This window comes from Myxocyprinus asiaticus, chromosome 4 (assembly GCF_019703515.2).
Source record: "Myxocyprinus asiaticus isolate MX2 ecotype Aquarium Trade chromosome 4, UBuf_Myxa_2, whole genome shotgun sequence".
Lineage (NCBI taxonomy): Eukaryota > Metazoa > Chordata > Actinopteri > Cypriniformes > Catostomidae > Myxocyprinus > Myxocyprinus asiaticus.
Genome location: NC_059347.1, coordinates 33,314,631 through 33,340,077, shown reverse-complemented (window position 1 = coordinate 33,340,077; position 25,447 = coordinate 33,314,631). Strand labels below are relative to the sequence as shown.

Here is a 25,447-nt window from a genome sequence, read left to right as displayed (position 1 = left end):
AAAGTCTCGATTTTTAAGAAAACACACTATATAAAGGACTACGTATGTATGTGTATATTATAAAAAGCATAAAAAAGGGGCATAAAACAAGTTCATTGATAAAGTGTTTAATTTGACGGCAGCAGCATTAAAATAGGCTTTACATAAATCTTCTAAGTGGTAAATTGACTGATCTATGTTCAGCACTGTAAAGGGCTAAGGTACATTCAGTTTCAGCTACAGACAATTTCCAAGGTGATGCAAATGAGTACATATGCACCTGCCTCAGATCGGAAAAGGGTTTTGCAATCACGATGTGCTTGGTGGTCAATGCATGTTTTGTTAGATCTGACTTCTTATCACACAGTATAACTTTGCGTGTGTGTTTAATAATGAATTGCCCAAAACTGCAAAAAAATAAACCAAAAAAAATCATTTATGTAAATACAGCCAAAGTAGCTATTTTTTGCAAGGCATCAAGTCGCAGCAACTATAAGAAAGTCACAGAATTTGGTAATAAATTGCCCAAATTGGCAACACTGACATTAACCCCCAAGCACACTGCAAAGACACTGGTAAGGGTAACATGGAGATAGAGAGTTGCTACCATGGTACAGTCAGTGTTTTGAGCTATGCTGTGACAGGACAGATTGTTGAAGAGTGAAGCACTAGTGGACTGTGATGTGTTGCGCATCATCAGCCCTAATTAGGTCACCTCTGTTTTCAGAGAACCTTTATAATTAAAAGGTCACAGAAGAGAAATGTGTTTATTTTCAATTGCTCTTCATTGAACTTCTATACAGTACTGTATTATACATAAAAGTTACTGTGAAGACAACATTAGGATCTTGATGTTCGAGGATAAACTAGGATTGATGTGAGGTGAGATTCTATTAAAACTTGCAATGGACTTGTAAAATACTGCTGAGATAAAGTAAGGCTAACATTTAGATTAATATAGTTTTAGTCTGTTATACATGGACTGAAATAAACTGCTCTACTAAGGTCCTGGATGGGAGTGAGAGAATGAGAGTGTGTGTCCACGTAAATGAGAGGGCGAAGGTGAACTGCAGAAAAACATCAGATGCTCAGAAGGTGTGTGTGTAAAGGAGACATGCAATTTGTGTGTGTGTAATAGAGCAAGGCAAAGGAGAAAAGGAGGGAGAGAGCACAAGATGGCGAATTATGAGGATGGGAGCAGTCAGGTATAAAAGCAGCTGGAATAGTTACATAACACAAATACAGCTCACCTTATCTCACTAAGAGAAATACGGGCTACATCATCCAAATAACACAATGTTTATGCTTATGTGAAAACACTGCACATCTACAACTAAAAGACATGAAACTGAAACCGAGAATGTCTAACTATCACCAATTTTGTACAACTAATACTGGAAATTTTATATATCATCCTAAAGATTCAGTTTAATGTTACTTAACAGGTAAGCAACAGCTAAGTGATGCGGATAACTAGTCACACAAACAAATACACATGTTTGTTTTTCTATCATTTCCATTGTCTTCTATAGTTTTTCTTCTGAGGTATGATTTAGCTCTTAGTATAAAATTTGATATTTTCTATCCCCTTAACCTAACCATCACAAAAACCCTGTGAAAAACTGAATTTTTCTACATTGTCACTGAGGCATTATGTAGTATGTTTATAAAGCCGTTTTCTTCATTGGGACTGTTTGCTGGTCCCCACAATGAAGGTGATTGTAGGTTTTACAACCCTTACGAGAACATTTGTAGGCAAACATGACCCACACACACATAGATCAGGATGTTAAATGAAAAAATGCACTGTAAATGATTTTTGTTGTTTTGACAGTATTATTGCTGTATTTCCAACTGCAACTTACTGTAGAAACTGTTTACAGTATGTTACTGTCAAACTGAGCTGTATTCTTTAGGAAAAAATGAGCGGGTAATAATTACAGTAATTTACTGTTAAATTGCATGAAAACTGGCCTAATCTCAAACCTGTAGGCCAACATACACAATTTAGAGGGGAAATATGTGGTATTATTCAGTGATCTATTATCAAAAGTAAATGTAGTGCTAAATAATAGTTTATTAAATTTTGTAGCAATTTTATATTTATGTTATTTACTATATTAAATTGTGTGATATATCAGCATTGTGTTGGCCTATCGGCCACCCTACTCTTTGGATACTGGCATTGGCCATTAAAAAACCCATACCGGTCGACCACTAGTTATAACGGCCATTCTATTTAGTACTGAAATAAGCACTTACAAGTTTTGAAGTACTAAGTAACCAAATGACCTTGTATTTACACTGGTTGAACGTGCACAACTCGTTATACCGGCCACTTTATTTGACCCGTCCATCTAAAATAAAGTTATATTATGTACAAATATAGCATGTGTAAATGTTTTGCTCAGAAATGTATTCAGTATGTATGCAAGTAACTTCTGCCTCAGTCCTTTCTGAATGATGCAAAACCTGTATCATCTCCCTTGTAGCTTAAATGCCATGTTGATATAAAAACAAGACTGAAGTTATGATATGAATTGATTTTTGTTCTCTAGGTCTAGACAGGCAAAGGATTGGAGAGTGTTCTTTATTTATTTTTTTATCACACATTATATGTTTGCACATATACAGTGAAATTATTATTTTTTTTTTTCACATATCCCAGCTAAGCTGGGGTCAGAGTGCAGGGTCAGCCATGATATGGCACCCCTGGAGCAGATAGGGTCAAGGGCCTTGCTCAGGGGCCCAACAGTGGCATCTTGGCAGTGCTGGGGCTTGAACCCCCTAATCTTCCAATCAGTAATCCAGAGCCTTAACCGCTGAGCCAGCACTGCCCCCAGCAGTCATTCTTTCTGTCATTTGGACATCTGGTGAACTTAATACTGAAAATTTTGAATGTACTTTTAGGTGATATACCTTTATGAGTAACATGTATGTGATATTTGAGTGTACTATTGTATAATAAATGTTCTGTTTTCAAAAAGGACTCAATTGTAAAAAATGTTTTACAACTTGTAATAGAAAGAAGTTAGTTACTCTAACTGTACGCTAAAACTGTGCTTACTGTGATTAGTTCTATGGTATGGACACTGCAATTTAATATTCAACATACTAACAATTACTGTAATTTTAATGTACATCATACAAATAACAACTGTAATTAATTTTACTGTACAGCACATACTGTAAATCATTATACAATATGCTGTAAACTACTGTAGTTTTACATTTATTTTACTATGGTATGGAATACAGCAGCTTGCTGGCTATTTGTTGCCAGTAAGTTACTGTTGATTTTACGTTACATTTTTTACAGTGTGGTGATTGCAGCCTACAAAGAGGGTGTTTGCAGTACTGTGATGGAATCTGTGTGAGCTGTGTGCTAATATTCCTCTCCTCACTATTTAAAGTCCAGAGGCTTTTTTATGCCTTAAACAAGCCAACAAAATGATATTTGATGCAAATTTTATTTATAAACAAGCCCTTTAGTGTATTCTACACACAATTCCCTAGTTACAGGGAAAGGCTTGCAATTTTGTAAGTAGACTTTATTTTTCTAGTGTGTGTGAGAATGTTAATTCAGTACAGCGCAGTGCAGTACTCTGCAGTGCAGGTTCAGAGTTAATACATTACAGAGAGTGTTACTGAGATCAGGAGACTCTTTATAGTGAGGGTGTGTGTGTGTGTGTGGGGGGGGGGGGGGGGGTTGTTGCGTGTGTGTATGTGTCTTGAGGAATGACCAGGGAAAAGTGCAGTGGCAGCAGAAGCTCAGCACTCCCCTTCTCAACCTCCCGTCCAGTCAAACCCCAGCCCCACCCCTCGAGAGGGATTCTCCTTCAGCTCCATCCTCCCTTTTTAATAATCAGTAAAACTTAAACAAGACAGGATAATACCTATACCACCCAACCCCTCCATCTTTCTCTCTCTCTCCTATTCACACACACACACACAATACACAGACCTTCACAATCCAAGAAGCCCCTGCATTTTTTTTTCCACACATTTCCCCCCAGCACACATCCTTGAATGGCATGCAGTCAGGCTAGGAATTAAAGATGTTTGAACACAAACACTTCCACACATTTACACATTGAATACTGATAAATACCCAGATAATATGTGGATTTTCTTTCATATTTCATATTTCTCTTTCAAATATCTGTCATACTTTTCTCAGGAATACCTGAGGCAAACAGTGCCATACTGAGATCAATAGGTGGTCTCTGTATAGGCTGCATAAATTAAGTGCAATGCTAATCTTATTTTCTAATTGCTCTCGACAGAGGCTGCAAAAATCTATCATAGTACAGTCCACAGCACAAAGGACTGCACAGAGAACACTGCAAACTAACAGAGATTACAGTACAGTACAGAGAGTAGAAAGCCCAGGGATCACAGGCAGCAGGACACAAGCAATGAACAACTGACAGAGCAGTAGAACAAAGGACATGGGTATTTGAATATGGGTGGGGAGAACAGATAACAATATATTAAATCAAAGTTAAAAACTTGTCTATCAGGATGAATGTCTCAGAACCAGTCAAGAACATGTCCAGGTCATATTTCACCTTAAAATTTAAAGAAAGAAATAAGAAATTGTTGTTTGCTCAAAGCCTATTAAAAAGGCCATTCATATTATTTTTATGACAATCAAACATTTCCCCCATGTTGTCATTATCATAAAAAAACAAAAAAGCAAAACAAAAAACAACAACAATTGATTATTCTAATGGGGGAAATAATTAAACAGTTTGTATTTTTCAGTAAAGTATTATGATATTATACTGTATGCTGCCATCATTTATTTACATTTACATATATGCATTTGGAAGACGCTTTTATACAAAATGACTTTTTCTAGTGCATTTAAGGTATACAATACGTATTTATTTTTTATCACTATGTGTGCAAAAAATAGGCTTCATTTCCTTGATGAAAAATTTCATTTCTTATATTACTTTTGATTTTGCGGTGAATTGTGTCCTGGACATGTTTTTGTCAGATTCAACCATAATTTGTTTTTTACACTCATTCTCTCTCTCCTTAAAGGAGATGAATGGGTAAGGGAGCGGGTTTCTTATAAGGCATAAGGAGTCATTCCTCCTGAACAAAAAAATGCAATGCAGATATGCAATATACACAGAAAGCTATAGAAAGAGATAGACCGTGGGAGAGAGAAGAACTTTATTAAGCTCCTCTCTGTCAACAATCCATTCAAATCCCAATAACACCCCACACTAACCTTCAAAACACCTCTCCTTTATACATCCAATGACTCTTTCTTGCATCACTCCATTTAGATGCAGAGTCACTCTGAATCATCCCTCCCTCGATGTACAGTGGCACTTGTGACTTATGATTAAGACATTTTAACTCAGGACAGAAAAAAATATGTCCTTGCCTCAAACTATTTTTTTCAGTTCATTTCTTGGTTAGGAACAACAACAGCCTCTCTTATCTCTCTTAAAAAAGGACTCTCTTATCATTATTCTGGGAGATTTTAATAAAGCTAACCTCACCCGTGAACTCCCAAAATATAAACAACACATCACATGCCCCACCAGAGAAAGAAATATATTGGACCACTTCTACACCACTGTAAAGGATGCATATCGCTCAATCCCACGTGCAGTTTTAGGACACTCCGATCAAGGTCTGGTTCATCTTCTCCCGACCTACAAGCAGAAACTAAAATCAGCTAAGCCTGTAGTAAGGACTGTAAAGAGATGGACCAATGAAGCAGAGCTGGAACTACAAGCCTGTACAATAATTTAAATACATATCTCATGTACATATGTACATTTAAATATTTAATTCAATAAATGTACAAACCCCTACCTTGCACATACATTACCACTTGCACATGTACATATGCCATTCTGTTATATGCCCTATTACTTGTATGTCTGTGTCTCACTGAAATGTTCTGTTCCTTTGTTTTTCCTATCACCAAAGAAATTCCTTGTGTACATGTGAACACTTGGCAAAATTAAAGGAACACGTAATCATCACAGTATAATACCAAGTCAGTTAAACTTCAGGGATATCAATCTGTCCAGTTAGGAAGCCTAAGCGATTGTGAATCAATGTCATCTGTTTTGGTGCAAATAAAAGTGACAACAGGTGCACTGGAGAGGCAAAAGCAAGACAACCCCCAAAAAGGGAATGGTTTTGCAGATGGTGGCCACAGACAATTGCTCTCTCCTTATCCTTCCTGACTGATTCTTCTCTAGTTTCGCATTTTGCTAGTGTCCTTGTCACTACTGGTAGCATGAGGTGGCACCTGCAGCCCATTCAGGTTGCACAGGTAGTCCGGCTCCTCCAGGATGGCACATCCATACGTGCCTTCACAAGAAGGTTTGCTGTGTCTCCCAGTACAGTCTCAAGAGCATGGAGGAGATACCAAGAGACAGGCCGTTACACGAGGAGAGCTGGACAGGGCCATAGAACATTAACCCAGCAGCAGGACCGGTATCTGCTCCTTTGTGCGAGGAGGAACAGGAGGAGCACTGCCAGAGCCCTACAAAATGACCTCCATTGGGCTACTGGTGTGCATGTTTCTGACCAAACTGTCAGAAACAGACTCCATGAGGGTGGCATGAGGGCCTGACGTCCTCTAGTGGGACCTGTGCTTACAGCCCAGCACTGTGCAGCTCGATTGGCATTCGCCAGAGAACACCAGAATTGGCAGGTCCGCCATTGCCGCCACGTTCTCTTCACAGATGAGAGCAGGTTCACACTGAGCACATGTGACAGACGTGAAAGAGTCTGGAGACGCCGTGGTGAACATTATGCTGCCTGCAACATCATCCAGCATGACCGGTTTGGTGATGGGTCAGTGATGGTCTGGGGAGGCATATCCTTGGAGGGTCGTACAGACCTCCACATGCTAGCCAATGGTACCCGGACTGCTGTGAAATCCTCAGACCCATCGTCAGAACTTACGCTGGTGCAGTGGGCCCTGGGTTCCTCCTGGTGCAGGACAATGCCCGGCCTCATGTGGCCAGAGTGTGTAGGCAGTTCCTGGATGATGAAGGCACTGATGCCATTGACTGGCACTCACGTTCCCCAGACATAAATCCAATTGAGATCCTTTGGGACGTTATGTATTGGTGCATCCAACGCCGCCAAGTAGCGCCACATACTGTCCAGGAGCTCACTGATGCCCTGATCCAGGTCTGGGAGGAGATCCCCCAGGACACCATCTGCCGTCTCATCAGGAGCATGCCCAGACGTTGTCAGGAGTGCATACTGGCACGTGGGGCCCATACACACTACTGAGTCACATTATGAGTTGCCGTGATGAAATTTACCCAAGTTGGAACAGTCTGTGATTTCAATTGTTTACTTTGATTTTCGGTGTGAGTTTGAATCCAGCCCTCATTCGGTTGGTGATTTTGGTTTTGACTGTTGTTACGTAATTTTGTTGAGAACTAATTACACAATGTACAGTAAAGATTTGATCTTCAATATATATTTCGTTCATCGAGATCTAATGTGTGATTTAAGTGTTCCCTTAATTTTTTTGAGCAGTGTATATATACACACACATATAAATATATACACACTGGCGGCCAAAATTTTGGAATAATATACAGATTTTGTTCTTATGGAAAGAGATTGATACTTTTATTCACCAAAGTTGCATTCAGCTGATCACAAGGTATAGTCAGGACATTAATAACATGAAAAATTACTATTACAATTTGAAAAAATATTCAGAACTTAAATTATTTCAAAGAGTTCTCATCAAAAAATCCTCCACGTGCAGCAATGACAGCTTTGCAGATCCTTGGCATTCTAGCTGTCAGTTTGTCCAGATACTCAGGTGACATTTTACCCCACACTTCCTATAGTCTTGTCGGGCACTTCTCACGCACCTTACAGTCTAGCTGATCCCACAAAAGCTCAATAGGGTTAAGATCCATAACACTCTTTTCCAATTATCTGTTGTCCAATGTCTGTTTCTTTGCCAACACTAACCTTTTCTTTTTGATTTTCTGTTTCAAAAGTGGCTTTTTCTTTGCAATTCTTCCCATAAGGCCTACACTCCTGAGTCTTCTCTTTACTGTTGTACATGAAACTGGTATTGAGTGGGTAGAATTCAATGAAGCTGTCAGCTGAGGACATGTGAGGCATCTATTTCTCAAACTAGAGACAATGATGTACTTATCCTCTTGTTTAGTTGTACATTTGGCCTTCCACATCTCGTTCTGTCCTTGTTAGAGCCAGTTATCCTTTGTCTTTGAAGACTGTAGTGTACACCTTTGTATGAAATATTCAGTTTTTTGGCAATTTCAAGCATTGTATAGCCTTCATTCCTCAAAACTGTCATGTGTATTTTGTTGATTCATGTCTTTTATTTTGAAATGTTTAGTTCCTGTCCCCCTTGTCATGTGATTTCTGTTTTCCCTCCATGTTCATGTGTCATGTTTTCATTGGTTTATTGTTTAATTATCTTGTTATCAGTTCTGTTTGTTCATTGGTTTATGTTCCCCCATGTCCATGTATTTAAGCCTCATGTTTTCCATCGTGTCTTGGTCAAGTATTGAATGTGAGTATAGTTGTTTATGTCAGGCCATGTTTATGTCAAGCCAAGTTTATATCAAGTCAGGTTTATGTCAAGTTCATGTTTATGTTTAGTTCACGTGTATAGTTAGGGCATTCACTATTGTAAATAAACTGCACTTGGGTTCTTCATCTTCATGTCATCTTCGTCATTGCCAGTGCCAGCACACGTTACAGAATACTTGACCGAACCATGAACCCAGCAGTTCGGCTTCTGTGCCTACGTCAGGGGAATCGTCCCCTGGAGGACTATGTGGAGGACTTTTGCGATCTGGCCATCCAGGTGGACTTTAATGAGGTTGCACTCAAAGACTGTTTCTGGTTTGGACTGAGTGAGCCAATCTCCATTCTGATGCCAGGCTGTAAGAGTACCCTTACCCTCGCTCAGTATATCGACCTCGCCCTGCAGATCATTGGTTCCATGTTCACTGTGGGGGAGGCGGATGCCGAGCCGGAGGTCCACGACTTGGCCGCCGCCGAGCCGGAGGTCCACGACTTGGCCGCCGCCGAGCCGGAGGTCCACGTCATGGCCGCCAAGCCAGAGTTTCTAGTCATGGTCGCTGAGCTAGCGCCATCTTTTGCTCCATGCCACGTCACAGCAACGCCTCAGCCTGCTCCATGCCATGTCACAGCCACACCTGAGCAGTTGGACCTGGAGATGGTTCCCACCCTTATACCCACCCTTCGTTCTCCTGAGCAGGCAAGGGGAACTTTCGGCCTTCCGACCCCGCCTGGACCCTCCGAGCCCTGGACTTCGCCTTGGCCTGTCAGTCCCTCGACATTGCCTCAGCTCTGCGTTCCCTCGGCTCCACTGTGGTCCTTCAGCCTGTCGGCTTTGCCAGGGTCCCTCGTCCCTCCGGCTCCTCCTTGGTCTGTTGGTCACCTGGCTCCGCTTTGGCTCTCCGATCCTCTGGCTGTGCCTCGTCCCTCCGATCTGTCAGCTCCACCAGGGACCTCCTTCCCTATGGCTCCACCTTGGTCCTCAGTCCCACCGGCTCCACCTCAGTCTTCCAATCCCCCAGCTCCGCCTTGCTCCTCCGAGCCTCTAGCACCGCCTTGGTCCTCCCTACCATCGGCTCCACCCTGGCCTTTCGAGTCTTCGTCTACTCTCCGGGCTCCACCTTCCATGGCTCTGCCCCTCGAGCCTCTCATGGCTCCACCCTCCATGGACTCTGCCACGCCCCACACCTCAAGACAAGCTCCCTACAGAACTTTGAATTTATGTTATGTTTTACGTGTTTTGTTTGTGTTGGGGTGTCGGGAGCCACCCCTTAGTGGGGGGGATATGTCATGTGTATTTTGTTGATTTCATGTCTTTTATTTTGAAATGTTTAGTTCCTGTTTCCCTTGTCATGTGATTTCTGTTTTCCCTCCATGTTCATGTGTCATGTTTTCATTGGTTTATTGTTTAATTATCTTGTTATCAGTTCTGTTTGTTCACTGGTTTATGTTCCCCCATGTCCATGTATTTAAGCCTCATGTTTTCCATTGTGTCTTGGTCAAGTATTGAATGTGAGTATAGATGTTTATGTCAGGCCACGTTTATGTCAAGTCAGGTTTATGTTTAGTTCACATGTATAGTTAGGGCATTCACTTTTGTAAATAAACTGCACTTGGGTTCTTCATCTTTGTCATTGTCAGCAGCCAACATCATTACAAAAACAATTGACTGAGTTTCTAGAGAAAGCTGTTTCTTTTTTTTTTTTTTTTTGCCATTTTTGACTTAATATTGACCTTAAGACATGCCAGTCTTTGCATACTGTGGCAACTCAAACACAAAGACAATATTAAGCTTCATTTAACAAACCAAATAGCTTTCAACTGTGTTTGATATAATGACAAGTGATTTTTCTAGTACCAAATTAGCCATTTAGCATGCTTACTCAAGGATAAGGTGTTGAAGTGATGGCTGCTGGAAATGGGGCCTGTCTAGATCTGATCAAAAATGACTTTTTCCAGATAGTGATGGTGCTGTTTGTAATGTCCTGACTATACTTTATGATCAGCTGAATGTCATTTTGGTAAATTTAAGTACCAATTTCCTTCTGAAACAGCTAAATCTGTGTGTGTATATATATATATATATACTGTGCCTTGCAAAAGTATTCAGACCCCTGACCAATTCTTGAAATTTCATTCTGATTGATATTTTATTTTAAAACACTGAAACTCAAAATCAATTATTGTAAGTTGACTTTTTTTTTGTTGGGAAATATTTTTATGAAAAAAAACTGAAATATCTTGCTTGCATAAGTATTCAACCCCCACACATTAATATTTGGTCGAGCCACCTTTTGCTGCAATAACTGCTTTAAGTCTTTTGGGGTACATATGCACCAGCTTTGCACACAGTGACTAAGTGATTTTGGCCCATTCTTCTCAGCAGATTTTCTCCAGGTTGTTCAGGTTGGTTGGGTGACACTTGTGGACTGCAATTTTCAAATAGTGCTACAGATTCTCAATAGGATTGAGATCAGGACTTTGACTGGGCCACTGTAGGACATTTATCTTTTTGTTCGTGAGCCACTCGTTGCTTTGGCCTTGAGCTTGGGATCATTGTCCTGCTGAAATGTGAATTTCCTCCCAAGCTTCAGTTTTTTAGCAGACTGAAGCAGGTTCTCTTGCAGTATTTCCCTATATTTTGCTCCATCCATTCTTCCTTCAATTCTAACAAGATGCCCAGTCCCTGCTCATGAGAAGCATCCCCACAGCATGATGCTGCCACCACCATACTTCATTGTAGGGATGGTGTGTCTTGAGACATAGGGAGTGTTAGGTTTGCGCCACACATAGCGCTTTGAGTTTTGGCCAAAAAGCTCTATCTTGGTCTCATCTGACTACAAAACCTTCTACCACATCGCAGCTGGGTCACTCACATGCTTTCTGGGAAACTCCAGAAGTGCTTTCAGATGGTACTTTTTGAGTAATGGCTTCTTTCTTGCCACCTTCCCATACAGGCCAGCGTTATGCAGTGCTCTTGATATGGTTGACTGGTGCACCATTACTCCACTCCCAGCCACTGAACTCTGTAGCTTCTTCAAAGTGACTGTTGGCCTCTCTGTGGCTTCTCTCACAAGTATCCTTTTTGTTAGAGCGCTGAGTTTTGAGGGACGGCCTTTTCTTGGCAGTGCCTGGGTGGTGTGGTGCAGCTTCCACTTCCTGATTATTGATTCAACTATGCTCACTGGGATATCCAAACATTTGAATATTATTTTGTACCCTTTCCCTAATCTATACATTTTTATTACTTTATCTCTAACTTCTGTGAAATGCTCTTTGGTCTTAATTTTCCTTCAGATTCACAGCCTGACCAATGATCCTTCAATAATGGGTTTTTTTATCCAGTAAATGTGACTGCAACTTTAATGATTCACAGGTGGATGCCAATAGTTAGGGCAATTTCTTTCATCGGTGTAACCTGGCAGCTTCCACAGCACAGGGGTTGAATACTTATGCAAGCAAGATATTTCAGTTTTTTTGTTTATATATATATATATTATTTCCCAACATAAAACCAATGTCACCTAACAATAACTGTTTTAAAATAAAATATCAAACAGAATTAAATTTCAATGAATGAACACTTAAAACATATTTTAGTGCAGATTACTGTAAAAATAATAATAATAATAATAATAATTTTTGACATAAAAGTCATGAACAATGACATCACCTTGTCAATTGGTGAGGATTAATTTCTTTGTTTACCAGAGAGAACAAAGATAAGAAAAGAAATTTACACTGCCACCTGGTGTCTGATTAAAATGCCACTCACTGTCTTTCCAAAGCTGCATCTATGAAAAAAGCGAGGACTTTACCTTTCAAAGCAGTAAACGATAAAAGATGTAAACAATGTTAAATCTAGATATTAAGTGGTAACTCCTCAATCTAACACGCCCAAACAGCAAATCAATCGTGCTAAAAATAAAATTCAGTGTTGTAACAAAAGGCAATGCTGTTTCTGCGCCCCGTTTTTGATGACAGCTGATCATTTTTTTCTCACTTTTTTTTTTTTTTCCTTCAAATGATTTCAAATTCCCCAATAAACCTACAGTGTGGAATTCCCAAAGAAAGTAAGTGCAGGGCACTTCGATGGGACAACAAAAGATAGCATGCTTTAGAATTGTTCCGGAAAGAATTTCCAATAAAAATGACTTAAAGGATGAGTTTATAGCTACTGTTATATTTGAGCACAACGACCTCGGCCTTTCCAAACTTTCACTGTTGTAGCCTAAGTAATGGCCATAAGGCAGCAGGGACGATCAAGCGCGCATAACGCATGCGCGTCTTCTTTTGGCTGGGACGATGATCCGAACGCATGCGCAGTGCGTGTGTGCTCCATGGTGTCTGGTTACAAGAGTGGCTTTGGGAATTCCCCAGGAAAACACCTACGCAGCCACACGGCCTTTTCTGGGCAAAGTGGACTACAGCAAGCGGCTCACGAGGTGAGCAATTTGTAGTCGTATAATGCTCCGGACATGGAGGGAATCTGAGGCTTGTGCAGCAGCGCGTGCCGCTGTTGTTTGGGAATTCGTCCAGAAAAAGCTTATTTTCTTCCCCTGAAAACATCAATAGTGTCACACCGAATTTGTCTGGATAGAAGCGAAATCGGTGCACCGTCTTGTCGATTAGTTAGTTGTTTGTTAGCAAAGCCAGTTTTTCTTGTTACGGGTGACATCATAACAACGGCCGATTCAGATATAAATGGAGGGGTCGCAAGCTCTTCACGACGAATCTCAGAGACAGAATGCACGGCCTGGACCGAACTACGCGATGGAGAAACGGGGGGGCATGGACTCTGTACCGGAGGACTGGTGTGACAGCGGGCTGGACTCTTTAAGCGGAGTCGGACTCGGTTTTGAGGGTTCTTTTACTACTTACGCCGAGGCCGAGCAGATATGGACACCTGCTCCGTCAGGTGAGCTCGAAAACAAGACGTCTGTGGGTTGTTTTTCAATTGGCGGCGGAGAGAGGCTCGATTCAGCCATCGGGGACTCGATTAATGACGATGCGGTCGTAGGGAGTCTCTTAGACGGGATCGGTTCAATGATCCTGAGCGAGCCTGCAGGTACAGATAGACTGGCAGTGTCAAACTCTGAGGAGGGTCGGCAGCGGAGGGAAGAGTTCTTCAACACGCTCAACTTTCTGTCAGAGGATGGTGACACGTAAGTCTCTGCAGTTTTTCTGTTCACCTGGACAGGTATTCCTTGAATGCATGTACTTTTGTGCCAGTTTCAACTGGAAGGCCATTGGGTTTTCCTGGACTGACTGTTTGCGCTCTAATTGTTTCTCAGGGTTCTCCATTTGGCGCTGATTCACGAGCAATGGGGCTTTGTTCAGTACCTGCTTGAAGAAATTGCTGTGGACAATAGATGGACTCCATACCTGGACATCCAAAACGACTTGGGACAGGTAAATGGCACAGTCTGTATGTGTTACCTATCCATTCAACTTTTTAAAGGGATAGTCCACCCGAAAATGAAAATTCTCTCATCATTTACAACCCCTCATGCCATCCCAGATGTGTATGACTCTCTTTCTTCTGCAGAACACAAAGATTTTAGAAGAATATCTCAACTCTGATCAGATTATATCGCTTCTGAAGAAATGGATTGAACCACTGGAGTTGTATGGATTACTTTTATGCAGCCTTTATGTGCTTTTTAGAGCTTCAAAATTTTGGTACCCATTCACTTTTGTTGTATGGACCTACAGAGCTGAGATACTCTTCTAAAAGTCTTTGTTTGTATTCAGTAGAAGAAATAAAGTCATACACATCTGGGATGACATGAGGGTGAGTAAATGATGAGAGAGTTTTCCTTTTTGGTTGAACTATCCCTTTAAACGTAATTCTTATTTCTTCGGCCAGACCGCTCTACATTTAGCAGTCATTGTAGACCGAAGTGAGTGTGTTCGGGCGCTTTTGTGGAGTGGGGCCAGTGCAGAGCTCCAAGAGAGGGGCGGTAACACACCTTTACACCTGGCTGTAAGAGAGCTTCGCACAGAGTGTGTGAGAGAGTTGACCAGCTGCACACTGACCCCTCTAGAGCACTTGAACGTCACCAATTATGCAGGTACAAACCCAAATATACTAAAAAACTTGTTTTGGCTCTCTTGGTTTATATTGTTTATCTCATCATCTTTATCAATATTCCTTTCTCTCTTTTCTAATGACTACTTCACTCTCCATCTCTCTTTAAGGTGTGAGTGCACTGCACCTGGCCGTGCTGAAGGGCAATTGTGACATCATCAGAATGCTGCTGGAGGCAGGGGCAGATTCCAATCAGCCGGTAAGAGGCTGATACCATTACACTAAAAATAAAGCCACTTTTGATAACAGAATACAAGTTCCCTCTTTAGTCATATGATAACTTATTAATAGTTCAGATTTCTTATTGGTGTTTTATCTTGGTTAATCGGTAATTCTCTTGGATTTTATTCATAGGATTTAGGGTCAGGTCGGTCTCCATTGCACTGGGCGGTAGAAGGTCAGAGGTCTGCGGTAGTGGAGTTACTATTGAGTGCTGGTGCAGTGGTGAATCAGCGCTCTTATGCAGGCCACACCCCACTCTATTGTGCCCTCTACAGACCTAACAAAGAGGTGCAGGCCCTACTTAGTGCCAGCGGGGCCACATACACGCAGGAGGATGAAGAGGAAGAGGAGTACAGAGAGAGTGAGGAGGTTAGAGACAAATCAACACCTTCACCAACACTCCACCACTGTAAAAAAAAAAAATGTTTGTTTCTGTGCTCATTGTTTCTCTGTACTGTTCGCAGGAGGAGTTTGATGATGTCATAATTAATGGACAGCGGGTGCTGTAGCTGTATCGGACACTACTCTGGATTTAGACACTTTCAACTCCAGCTGAAACATTGTGGTGTCTGAGTATATTTGGTGGAGGCTGCTGTGTTTGTGTGTGTGTGTGTGTGTGCATGTGTAATTTGTTTTAAGGTACAGTATGATCTCAGAATGCTGGTTTGGGTTCAAGCTGATGGAGTCCATAGAGATTTAGGTACATTTATGGTGGATCCAGGTTATATGAGCTTGACATTTTGCAAAAACTTTTAAAAATGTCTAAAAACAATAAAAACGGAGGCAGCTTTTCATTTAGTTAAACCTCTCCTTGCACCGCGTATACGCTACACACGAGTGGCACAACTGTGATACTCTGACTAGTGGGTAGATTCATTATGGCTACAACATGTGTTGATGCGCCTGATTATCACAGAGGCTTTCATTCTTTATTTTTTAAAACTAAATTATTAGCTGAATTTAGGTGAGGAAATCAAGTGAAAATGAATGGTTTTTAATAAACTGGTTATTGCTTGTTGTTACTTATATACCAAATATTGGCTGTTTGTTGTGTCTCTATGGTGACAACCTTTCCAACTATCCATTGTGTATATTTACAGGGGGTAGCTTTTTTTTTTTTTTTCTTCTTATAATTTAGTAGACATGAGATAGACAAGAGGTGGATATGTTGGATGGACTGTAGACCAGACATGGATGAAGGTGTTCTTTTTATGCGTAACAAAGAAGATATCAGTGTGTACTACATTAAAGGTGTTTAGTGCACTCTCAGAGGTATAGTCACCTTAACAACAGCAGCACTGAATCCCACAATACACCAAGCCATTTTACAACAACAAATTCAGAACTTGAACGCACAGAAATCGAAACAGACCTAAATTCCAGATCTAGGGGTGTTCAAATCTGAAATTCAACTAACAGTGATATTATCATATTGTTTGAATTGTAATGCATCTAACAAACATTCCAAATTACTAGTGGTCGACCGATATATCGCAGAGGCTGGTAAATCGGCCGATATTTGATATTTTTAAATGATCAGCTATTAAATTATTTTTACATTTTCCTGTTTGGCCGATTAGTTTCTTAAGCTGCAATGACACCGAAAATCGCCTGCTTGCACGTTAAGGAGCGTCTGAGACATGTAAATGACTAATCACAGTTTTTGTTGTAACGTGCCATCGTGTTACTATAAAAATAGGCTGGTGTGCAAACCTGCAGTATAATTAAATGTCATACTGACTGTGCACTGTATATACAAGTTTGATTCGGTCTTGTGAAAAAATCAGATTACTAATGTGCACATACTGTTTGTGTTTGCTGGTTGTTATTGCCTTCTTCTGACTGTATTACAATTTCTTTATGTGCAAACCATTAATAAAATGGGAAGAATAAACAGAAATCAAGAGAAACTGCTATCTACCATCCATAACACACAAAATCTTAGTTTTTAACCATTTTAATTTTTTACCAAGTTTGAGTAAACATAATGCTTAATAAAAGTTTTTTTGTTTTGTTTTTTAGCCAATTTATGTATTTGTCATTTACTTTTATATTAAATCATGTGATATATTGACATTATATCGGCCTACTGGCCACCCTTCTCTTTGGATATCGGCATTGACCATTAAAAAACCCATATCGGTCGACTTCTAGAAATTACATTATCGAACGTATGACAACAGTTTTTGTTTTTGGCTCATTACATAATTTAAAATACAGAACCGATTTGACTGAGGTATTTTTGCAATTGATATAAAAGTGGTGAATGGTGATCTGTGTGATGGCATGATGGTTGTGGATATTTCCTGTCACCTATTAATAGGCCTATTTAAGATTTTCTGTTTTCTTTGGGTAGGAAAGTATATTTTTAGCCAATAATGATTGGTGCCCTCTGTTGGTGATATTGTATCTCCTGCTTTTTTAAATTGGTACAGATATTCTAAATCAGGGCTCCTGATCTACCTGTACTTGTCCTCTGTGAGTTGACTGTATACTGTTGACAGAATAAGTGAGGTCCTGTTTTAAATTACAAGATTAATGAGAATATGTAATTAAAGAATGTCAGGCTTGACCTTGTTCTCTAGGAAACCAGGCCAGAGTAACAGTCAGGGAAAGACAGAAAAAAGAGATCATAAAATTATATTTAGAGTGAGGGAAATTAATGTGGGTTGAAACGGGTATAAATGTCTCAAAGATAGAGATTTGCAGTTGATTTGGGGGCACCTGGATTTTCATTTGAAAGCATCTAATCTATGTATAAAGAAAAAGGCTATAAAGTGACAGATGTTTCTCTCCTGTACATATTTCTCTTTACTTGGTGATGGGTGATGTGATTTAAAAACCTCTTAAAACCATTCAAATGGACAATAAACAGACAAGTTTAAATAAGAAGATTTGAATCAATTTGTTTGTCCAATGCACATGATTAGTATCACTCACAAAGATACAGTTGAAGTCAGAAGTTTACATACACCTTAGCCAACTACTTTAAACTCAGTTTTTCACAATTCCTGACATTTAATCTTAGAAAACATTCCCTGTTTTAGGTCAGTTAGGATCACTATTTTAAGAATGTGAAATGTCAGAATAATGGTAGAGAGTGAGTTATTTCAGCTTTTATTTCTTTTATCACATTCCCAGTGGGTCAGAAGTTTACATACACTTTGTTCGTATTTGGTATAATTGCCTTTAAATTGTTTAACTTGGGTCAAACTTTTTGGGTAGCCTTCCACAAGCTTCTTGTAATAAGTTATTGGAATTTTGGCCCATTCCTCCAGACAGAACTGGTGTAACTTGAGTCAGGTTTGTAGAACTCCTTGCTCGCACACGCATTTTCAGTTCTGCCCACAAATTCTCTATCGGATTGAGGTTAGGGCTTTGTGATGGCCACTCCAATACCTTGACTTTGTTGTCCTTTTGACACCAAAATTTTGGAGGTATGCTTGGGGTCATTATCCATTTGGAAGACCCATTTGTGACCGAGCTTTAACTTCCTGGCAATGTCTTGAGATGTTGCTTCAATATATCCATATAATTTTCCTTCCTCATGATGTCATCTATTTTGTCAAGTACACCAGTCCCTCCTGCAGCAAAGCACCCCCACAACATGATGCTGCCACCCCCCATGCTTCACGGTTGGGATGGTGTTCTTCGGCTTGCAAGCCTCACCCTTTTGCCTCCAAACATAACGATGGTCATTATGGCCAAACAGTTAAAAAAAAAAAAAAAAATCATCAGACCAGAGGACATTTCTCCAAAAAGTAATATCTTTGTCCCCATGTGCACTTGCAAACTGTAGTGTGGCTTTTTTATGGCAGTTTTGGAGCAGTAGCTTCTTCCTTGCTGAGCAGCCTTTCAGGTTATGTTGATATAGGACTTGTTTTACTGTGGATATAGATACTTGTGAAACAAGTAAAAGTGAAACAATCTGTCTGTAAACAATTGTTGGAAAAATGACTCATGTCATGCACAAAGTAGATGTCCTAAACGACTTGCCAAAACTATAGTTTGCTAATATTAAATCTGTGGAGTGGTTAAAAAATTAGTTTTAATGACTTCAATCTAAGTGTATGTAAACGTCTGACTTCAAATGTACACAGACCCCTCTTGATGCTGATGCATTTTCTGTCTTCTCTGAACACAAAGCTTCAGATAGCAGACTAAATTAAATGTGACTGACTGCAGTTTTTGCACTGTACTCTGAGCTTCATTCAGAAGAGACTACCCTGAATAGGTTAGCCTATGGTGATGTTTAAACCAGTCTGGTCTCCTCTTTTATACACACATGCACATCTTAAATGGTAAATGATAAATTATTTGATCTTGTTTGATTAACAAAGTGAGCCACGAGGTATAGTGCACCCAAAACTGAAAATTCTGTCATAATTTACACTTATGTTGTTTCAAATCCAAGTGACTTTCTTCTATGGAACACAAAACCAAAACATGTTATGGAGACTGTTAGGGGCTGACAGCCTCGGTCACAATTAACTTTCATGCAATGAAAGTGAAGAGTGATTGAGGCTGTCATTCTGCCTAATATCTCCTTTTGTGTTTCACAAAAGAAAATAAGTCATAAGTTTTGAACAACATGAGGGTGAGTAAATGACAGATTTTCATTTTATTCAAGACTTTCCATAAAATTGATAAAATAAAAATGCAGAACAGGGTCTGTAAAGAAAACATTTTGTTTTAATTATGGGCTTTTTAATGTCTTTTAAGGACATGACATATTAAGAGAAATAGGAAACCATTGGGGAAAGAGATGAGGAATGCAATCGGGACAAGATTCAAACCTGTATCCCATTGAGTCAATGGTTATTTATATGTTGCAGGCACTTGCATTGCCCACTCTGCCACGGTTCTAACATGATGAGAATCTTTAGAATACCATGATCAGTTCAGTTAAGTGACCGCCTCACTTGCCCCACTGATAAAATGTGTTCATAAATACAATATGATTTTTCATTTTTATTAAAGACGGATATACAAAAATATCGATTCAGATTCTGCCTAGGCCTGTTGACCCTTCCAACAGGGTCTGGGACAAAGGTCAGCTCAGAATTCAGTGGTATGTTCGGTAGTTCTTCTCCAGCATGCACAGTTACAGATGATCCAAGACCAAACCCAGCATAAAGCGGTTCTGAGAACTTAGTCTGGAATTTGTGGATGAGCTCCATTGTCTCAGACACAGCATAAAAGGACACAGAACCTCCAGCGTAATCCAGGTAAACACCGATCCGTGAGGCACGAACTGCACCTGGCAGATCAATATTCATCTTATTGTGCCAGGCATTCTTCCACAGAGCGATGAATACAACTTCAAGAATACAAACAATGAAGTTGGCAATCGCTGGTCGTAGTAGTGATGCAGTAAATCTACACTTTGCTGGAGAAGCGTCAATAAACTCAAAATCTTGAGCACCACAAACACAGTCCTGTAGTCCGCTATTGTAGTTTTGAATGTCTCGCGTGCATGCCTATAGACTGAACTCTCAAGATTATTCAATAAACTACTCATTTTTGCCATCACTTCGTCTCCTGCCTTATTCTGTATTCCCCCTGCTGACTCTTGGGCTGGTAGGAGAGTAAGTTAATGTAACAAGCTGTTGATGTTGACTGGTTTTGGATATCAGACAGAACTCTGATATATGGATATCTTCTGATGGAAAGAGAGGTCTTGTGTACACTGGATCTAACATGCATTTTCACTGCCTCATGTTTTCATATTCTAAGCATATCATTGAAGACTGTACATGGCATCACATCTCTGTCTATAGGCTATATACATAAGCGGTGGGTGAATGAATTGCAGGGTAAAGGTACATCAAATAAAATTATGTAAATAAATAACATTTAAAATACAAATACATTTTTCCCATCTGAATCCATACATTAATTTCAAGATTATCAAATTGCAGGTTCTGCCTAATGTACAATGTTCACACTCCATACAAAACACTCCAAATGAATGAATTGTTGATTATTGTTATTTGCACAAACACCAGTATTCATATTGATAATTATACATCTCAAATTGATGCCTGTCAATCCATCATTCTTTATATAACATGTAATACGCATGCGCATGACCTCATAGTTTTCACAAATTCACGTTTTGTATGTTTACACAGAGAAGATAACGGCATCGTTTTCAAAAACTTGCACTTTGAAACCCGTTTTCAAAAGTTTGCTTTTCAGGCCCCAAAACGCCGTTGTCGTGTAAACGAACAGCTAAAACGCATAAAAAGTTTTCTGTTTTTAGTTGAATACGTTGTTGTGTAAACGGCCCCTTAGTGAGTAGCTGGTCAAAAATCCCCTTGCAGAACAAAACAAAAGTGGAGGCAACCGAGACTTTTCCTCTGCCATCTGGAATGAGGTGAGTAACCGCGCCACCACGAGGACCTAGTAAACAGTCAGAATTGGGCATGCCAAATTGGGGAGAAAAGGGAATAAAATTAGAAAAAAAAAGGCTCATTTAGCACATAGCAGAAATATAGATGGGGGAAATCTAACCAAAATATTTTAATCTCTAAAGTGAAGAGAATGATAATATCCAAAAAGATAATTAGATTAATGCTGTGGAATTGACCATTGATTTACTTCTGAGGAAATCCAATCTGGTTTTAGGCTCTTGGAAGTCAGCTCTTAGCGGAGCTGAAAAATACAGTATAAGCAGCACATAAATTACCACAGCTTTTTCTGTTGCACACATGTATTCTACTCAGAATACTATATTCTATTCTATTGTAAAGGAAATTCTTCTTACCATTCAAATGCCCTCCAGATCTCGGAATCAGGACATAGACAGAGGTGCCACTCACTACAACGAAACAGTTTTTATGAAAATGCAAATCCATGAATGAATAGTGAATAAAATATATTGTTTTGTGTGTAGGATACTGCCTGCATCATTGTTTACATTTACATACATAATCTATTCTGAACCACTGTATACTTTGAGTAATGCCATTTCTTGTGTCAGAAAGCTACACAAAAATGAAAATTTGCATGTCTTTTCCTCTGTCTCTCAGTGGTTAAAATCTTTAGTAGTTACTGAGGTTGTTAGTTTTGTAATTACCTCGTTTGGAAATGTTCCCCGGCTCTTTTTTGCAGATGTTGTCCAGGTGTTCTTTCATGTCAGAGACAGTCTTGGTGATCTCACTGAAGGAAAACTCTGGGTTTATGAGCACAGTGTGGGAACAATTCCACTTAAATAAGACACACACACACACACACAAAAAAAAACTGATGTTTGTTGATAAGTTGTTTTCTCATCATTTGCGTCACCAGACAATGGTCCAGAATTTAAATATCCAGTCAGGCTAGCCAATTGATTTCAACTTTCTAAATGATGGAAATTCAGAAAGATAATGATGATCACTAACATAATACAAATAATAGATCATGATACAACTGATACATTTAATTAAGGCTACATAAACTCAGTGTAATGACATGGACGGGTGGAGGCCACAGAACCAGACCATAGAAACGCACAGGAAAAACCATCTGTGTTTTTTTTGTTTTTTTTATATATATATTCATTCATTTGATTTATTATGTAAACTCGTATCTAAGTGGTTGCTATATATCTTTATATTTCTGTACCTGCAGAAAATGAATGGTGTCCTCTGTTTCAAGTATCTGATGTAGTTCAGCAACTCTCTTCTGAAGCTCCATGATCTCTTGTTCAAGTCTCTCTATGTAACCCTGAGCTTGTAGGTATATTAAAGATACATTATGTAAAGTATGAGCTTAAGCAATACATTGACAAAGGGGGGTTAAAAAATCATAGACACTGAACATATCAGTTTAAATTTGGATTTGGCTCTACTTTACATTTAAATTAATATTGGAGTCTGGGCTGTAACAAACAATTACTTAATAAACAATATTACATTTTTTCCAACTAGAAAAATGGAAGCTGACCACAGTTCTTCTGTAACAGGCTGCGGTTTTAAATTAATTAATGCTTGACTTAATTTAATTAATTGACACCTAAATGCAATGTGTACACACCTGAGCCTTGGATGCCTGCAGGTTGGCCTGTATGAGCTGGCTAATCTCAGCATGCCATCGCTCTACTGCCTGTAACATCTTGCTGAAGATTTTATCACTGTCTGTCTGTGCCTGCTGTGCATTTCCCTACAGAGAATGTGCAGCAGAGAGCAACAATCACACAGTCAGGGTGTCTACCCTACACACAGGTTATTTTGAAAGAATGGGAAAACCATGACACATAAATGTGACATTAAGTATGTTTTGGTGTCTCTTATACACTATATTGCCAAAAGTATTCGCTCATCTGCCTTTAGACGCATATGAATTTAAGTGACATCCCATTCTTAATCCATAGGGTTTAATATGACGTCGGCCCACCCTTTGCAGCTATAACAGCTTCAACTCTTCTGGGAAGGCTTTCCACAAGGTTTAGGAGTGTGTTTATGGGAATTTTTGACCATTCTTCCAGAAGCGCATTTGTGAGGTCAGACACTGATGTCGGACGAGAAGGCCTGGCTCGCAGTCTTCGCTCTAATTCATCCCAAAGGTGCTCTATCGGGTTGAGGTCAGGACTCTGTGCAGGCCAGTCAAGTTCTTCCACACCAAACTCGCTCATCCATGTCTTTATGGACCTTGCTTTGTGCACTGGTGCGCAGTCATGTTGGAACAGGAAGGGGTCATCCCCAAACTGTTCCCACAAAGTTGGGACCATGGAATTGTCCAAAATCTCTTGGTATGCTGAAGCATTCAGAGTTCCTTTCACTGGAACTAAGGGGCCAAGCCCAGCTCCTGAAAAACAACCCCACATCATAATCCCCCCTCCACCAAACTTCACAGTTGGCACAATGCAGTCAGACAAGTACCGTTCTCCTGGCAACCGCCAAACCCAGACTCGTCCATCAGATTGCCAGATGGAGAAGCGTGATTCGTCACTCCAGAGAACGCGTCTCCACTGCTCTAGAGTCCAGTGGCGGCGTGCTTTACACCACTGCATCCGACGCTTTGCATTGCACTTGGTGATGTATGGCTTGGATGCAGCTGCTCGGCCATGGAAACCCATTCCATGAAGCTCTCTACGCACTGTTCTTGAGCTAATCTGAAGGCCACATGAACTTTGGAGGTCTGTAGCGATTGACTCTGCAGAAAGTTGGCGATCTCTGCGCACTATGTGCCTCAGCATCCGCTGACCCCGCTCTGTCATTTTACGTGGCCTACCACTTCGTGGCTGAGTTGCTGTCATTCCCAATCGCTTCCACTTTGTTATAATACCACTGACAGTTGACTGTGGAATATTTAGTAGCGAGGAAATTTCATGACTGGACTTGTTGCACAGGTGGCATCCTATCACAGTACCACGCTGGAATTCACTGAGCTCCTGAGAGCGGCCCATTCTTTCACAAATGTTTGTAGAAGCAGTCTGCATGCCTAGGTGCTTCATTTTATACACCTGTGGCCATGGAAGTGATTGGAACACCTGAATTCAATTATTTGGATGGGTGAGCGAATACTTTTGGCAATATAGTGTATGTCACAGTGGTCTTGGACTTTATACTGACATCTATCTTACTTACTCTTTAGTCTTAAAGCTTGTTTTAAATGGGGGAAAAATACTTGGTGCATTTCTAACCAAGATTCACATTAAACAATAAAGACTCCAAGCTGTTTTGCCTTTGATGAAGCTGAGAACTTGTTATGGTACTTATAATAGTATTTTTTATTGTCAGCTGTTTGGTTACTTTGAATTTGTGACAATGCCTGTTACATCATGTTGATACTTACTCTGATGTTCTTTGGAGTATGCCATGTCCTTCCATGGTTTAGACTGACACAGCAAGTCTACAGACTGCTAAACTGTTGCATTTACCAACATATAACCCATCATATTTGGTCAATACCAAGGATGTAACCAAATATTCAATACTGATCAATACATCAATATTTTGGAAAATTCCAAAGATGTTATTGCCCTGGCCAATACTGTGATTTAATTTTTGTCTAGGTCATGGTTTGGTTTTTTAATTTAGGATATTTCTGAAAAATGAGAGTTATAGTGCTGTAATTACACCTATATTACACAAAAGTGAGAAATATTTTGTCCCAAAGCTTCATTTGAACTCTCCTGAGTCCTGAGTGGACTAACCTTGAGAACATCAACATTGTGTCTTTGAGTTCTTGCAGTTCTTTCATTCGAACCTGAATAATGTACTAAACCTTTGGCTGAATCACCACCAACACTTTCTATAATCACACACAAACAAACATGCAGAAACAAAGATATCTGGGTTCATTGCTTCATTACAAGAACTGTATGCTTGACAAAATATTTACCCAGGTAGATGAATAATACTCAAACTGGGTAGTGTTTACACTCAATATCAGTTAGTCTTATATCAGAATTTTTGGACAGTGTGATAGGGTGACGGATCCAATCATTAACTTGTCCCAAATTATTTTTACAATACAGTTTTTTTGTTTGTTTGTTTTTTGTTAAAGGGATAGTTCACCAAAAATGAAAATTCTGTCATCATTTACTCACCCTCATGTTGTTCTCTTACTGTACAAAGAACACAGATGCACATC

General features: G+C 39.8%; 1 protein-coding gene and 1 pseudogene across 1 annotated transcript; one reads left to right on the top strand and one right to left on the bottom strand.

Annotated features, from left to right (window-relative positions):
• Positions 1–12,869: 12,869 nt before the first annotated feature.
• LOC127431647 (NF-kappa-B inhibitor alpha-like) lies at positions 12,870–17,755 on the top strand. The gene is made up of 6 exons (XM_051682180.1): positions 12,870–13,715; positions 13,845–13,962; positions 14,420–14,624; positions 14,752–14,840; positions 14,996–15,232; positions 15,328–17,755. Exons 1-6 carry the CDS (start codon positions 13,255–13,257, stop codon positions 15,370–15,372), a joined length of 1,155 nt encoding a protein of 384 aa, XP_051538140.1. The 5' UTR covers positions 12,870–13,254; the 3' UTR covers positions 15,373–17,755.
• A 1,816-nt stretch (positions 17,756–19,571) lies between these two features.
• Positions 19,572–25,409, bottom strand: LOC127439745 (uncharacterized; annotated as a pseudogene).
• Between the last annotated feature and the right edge of the window lie 38 nt (positions 25,410–25,447).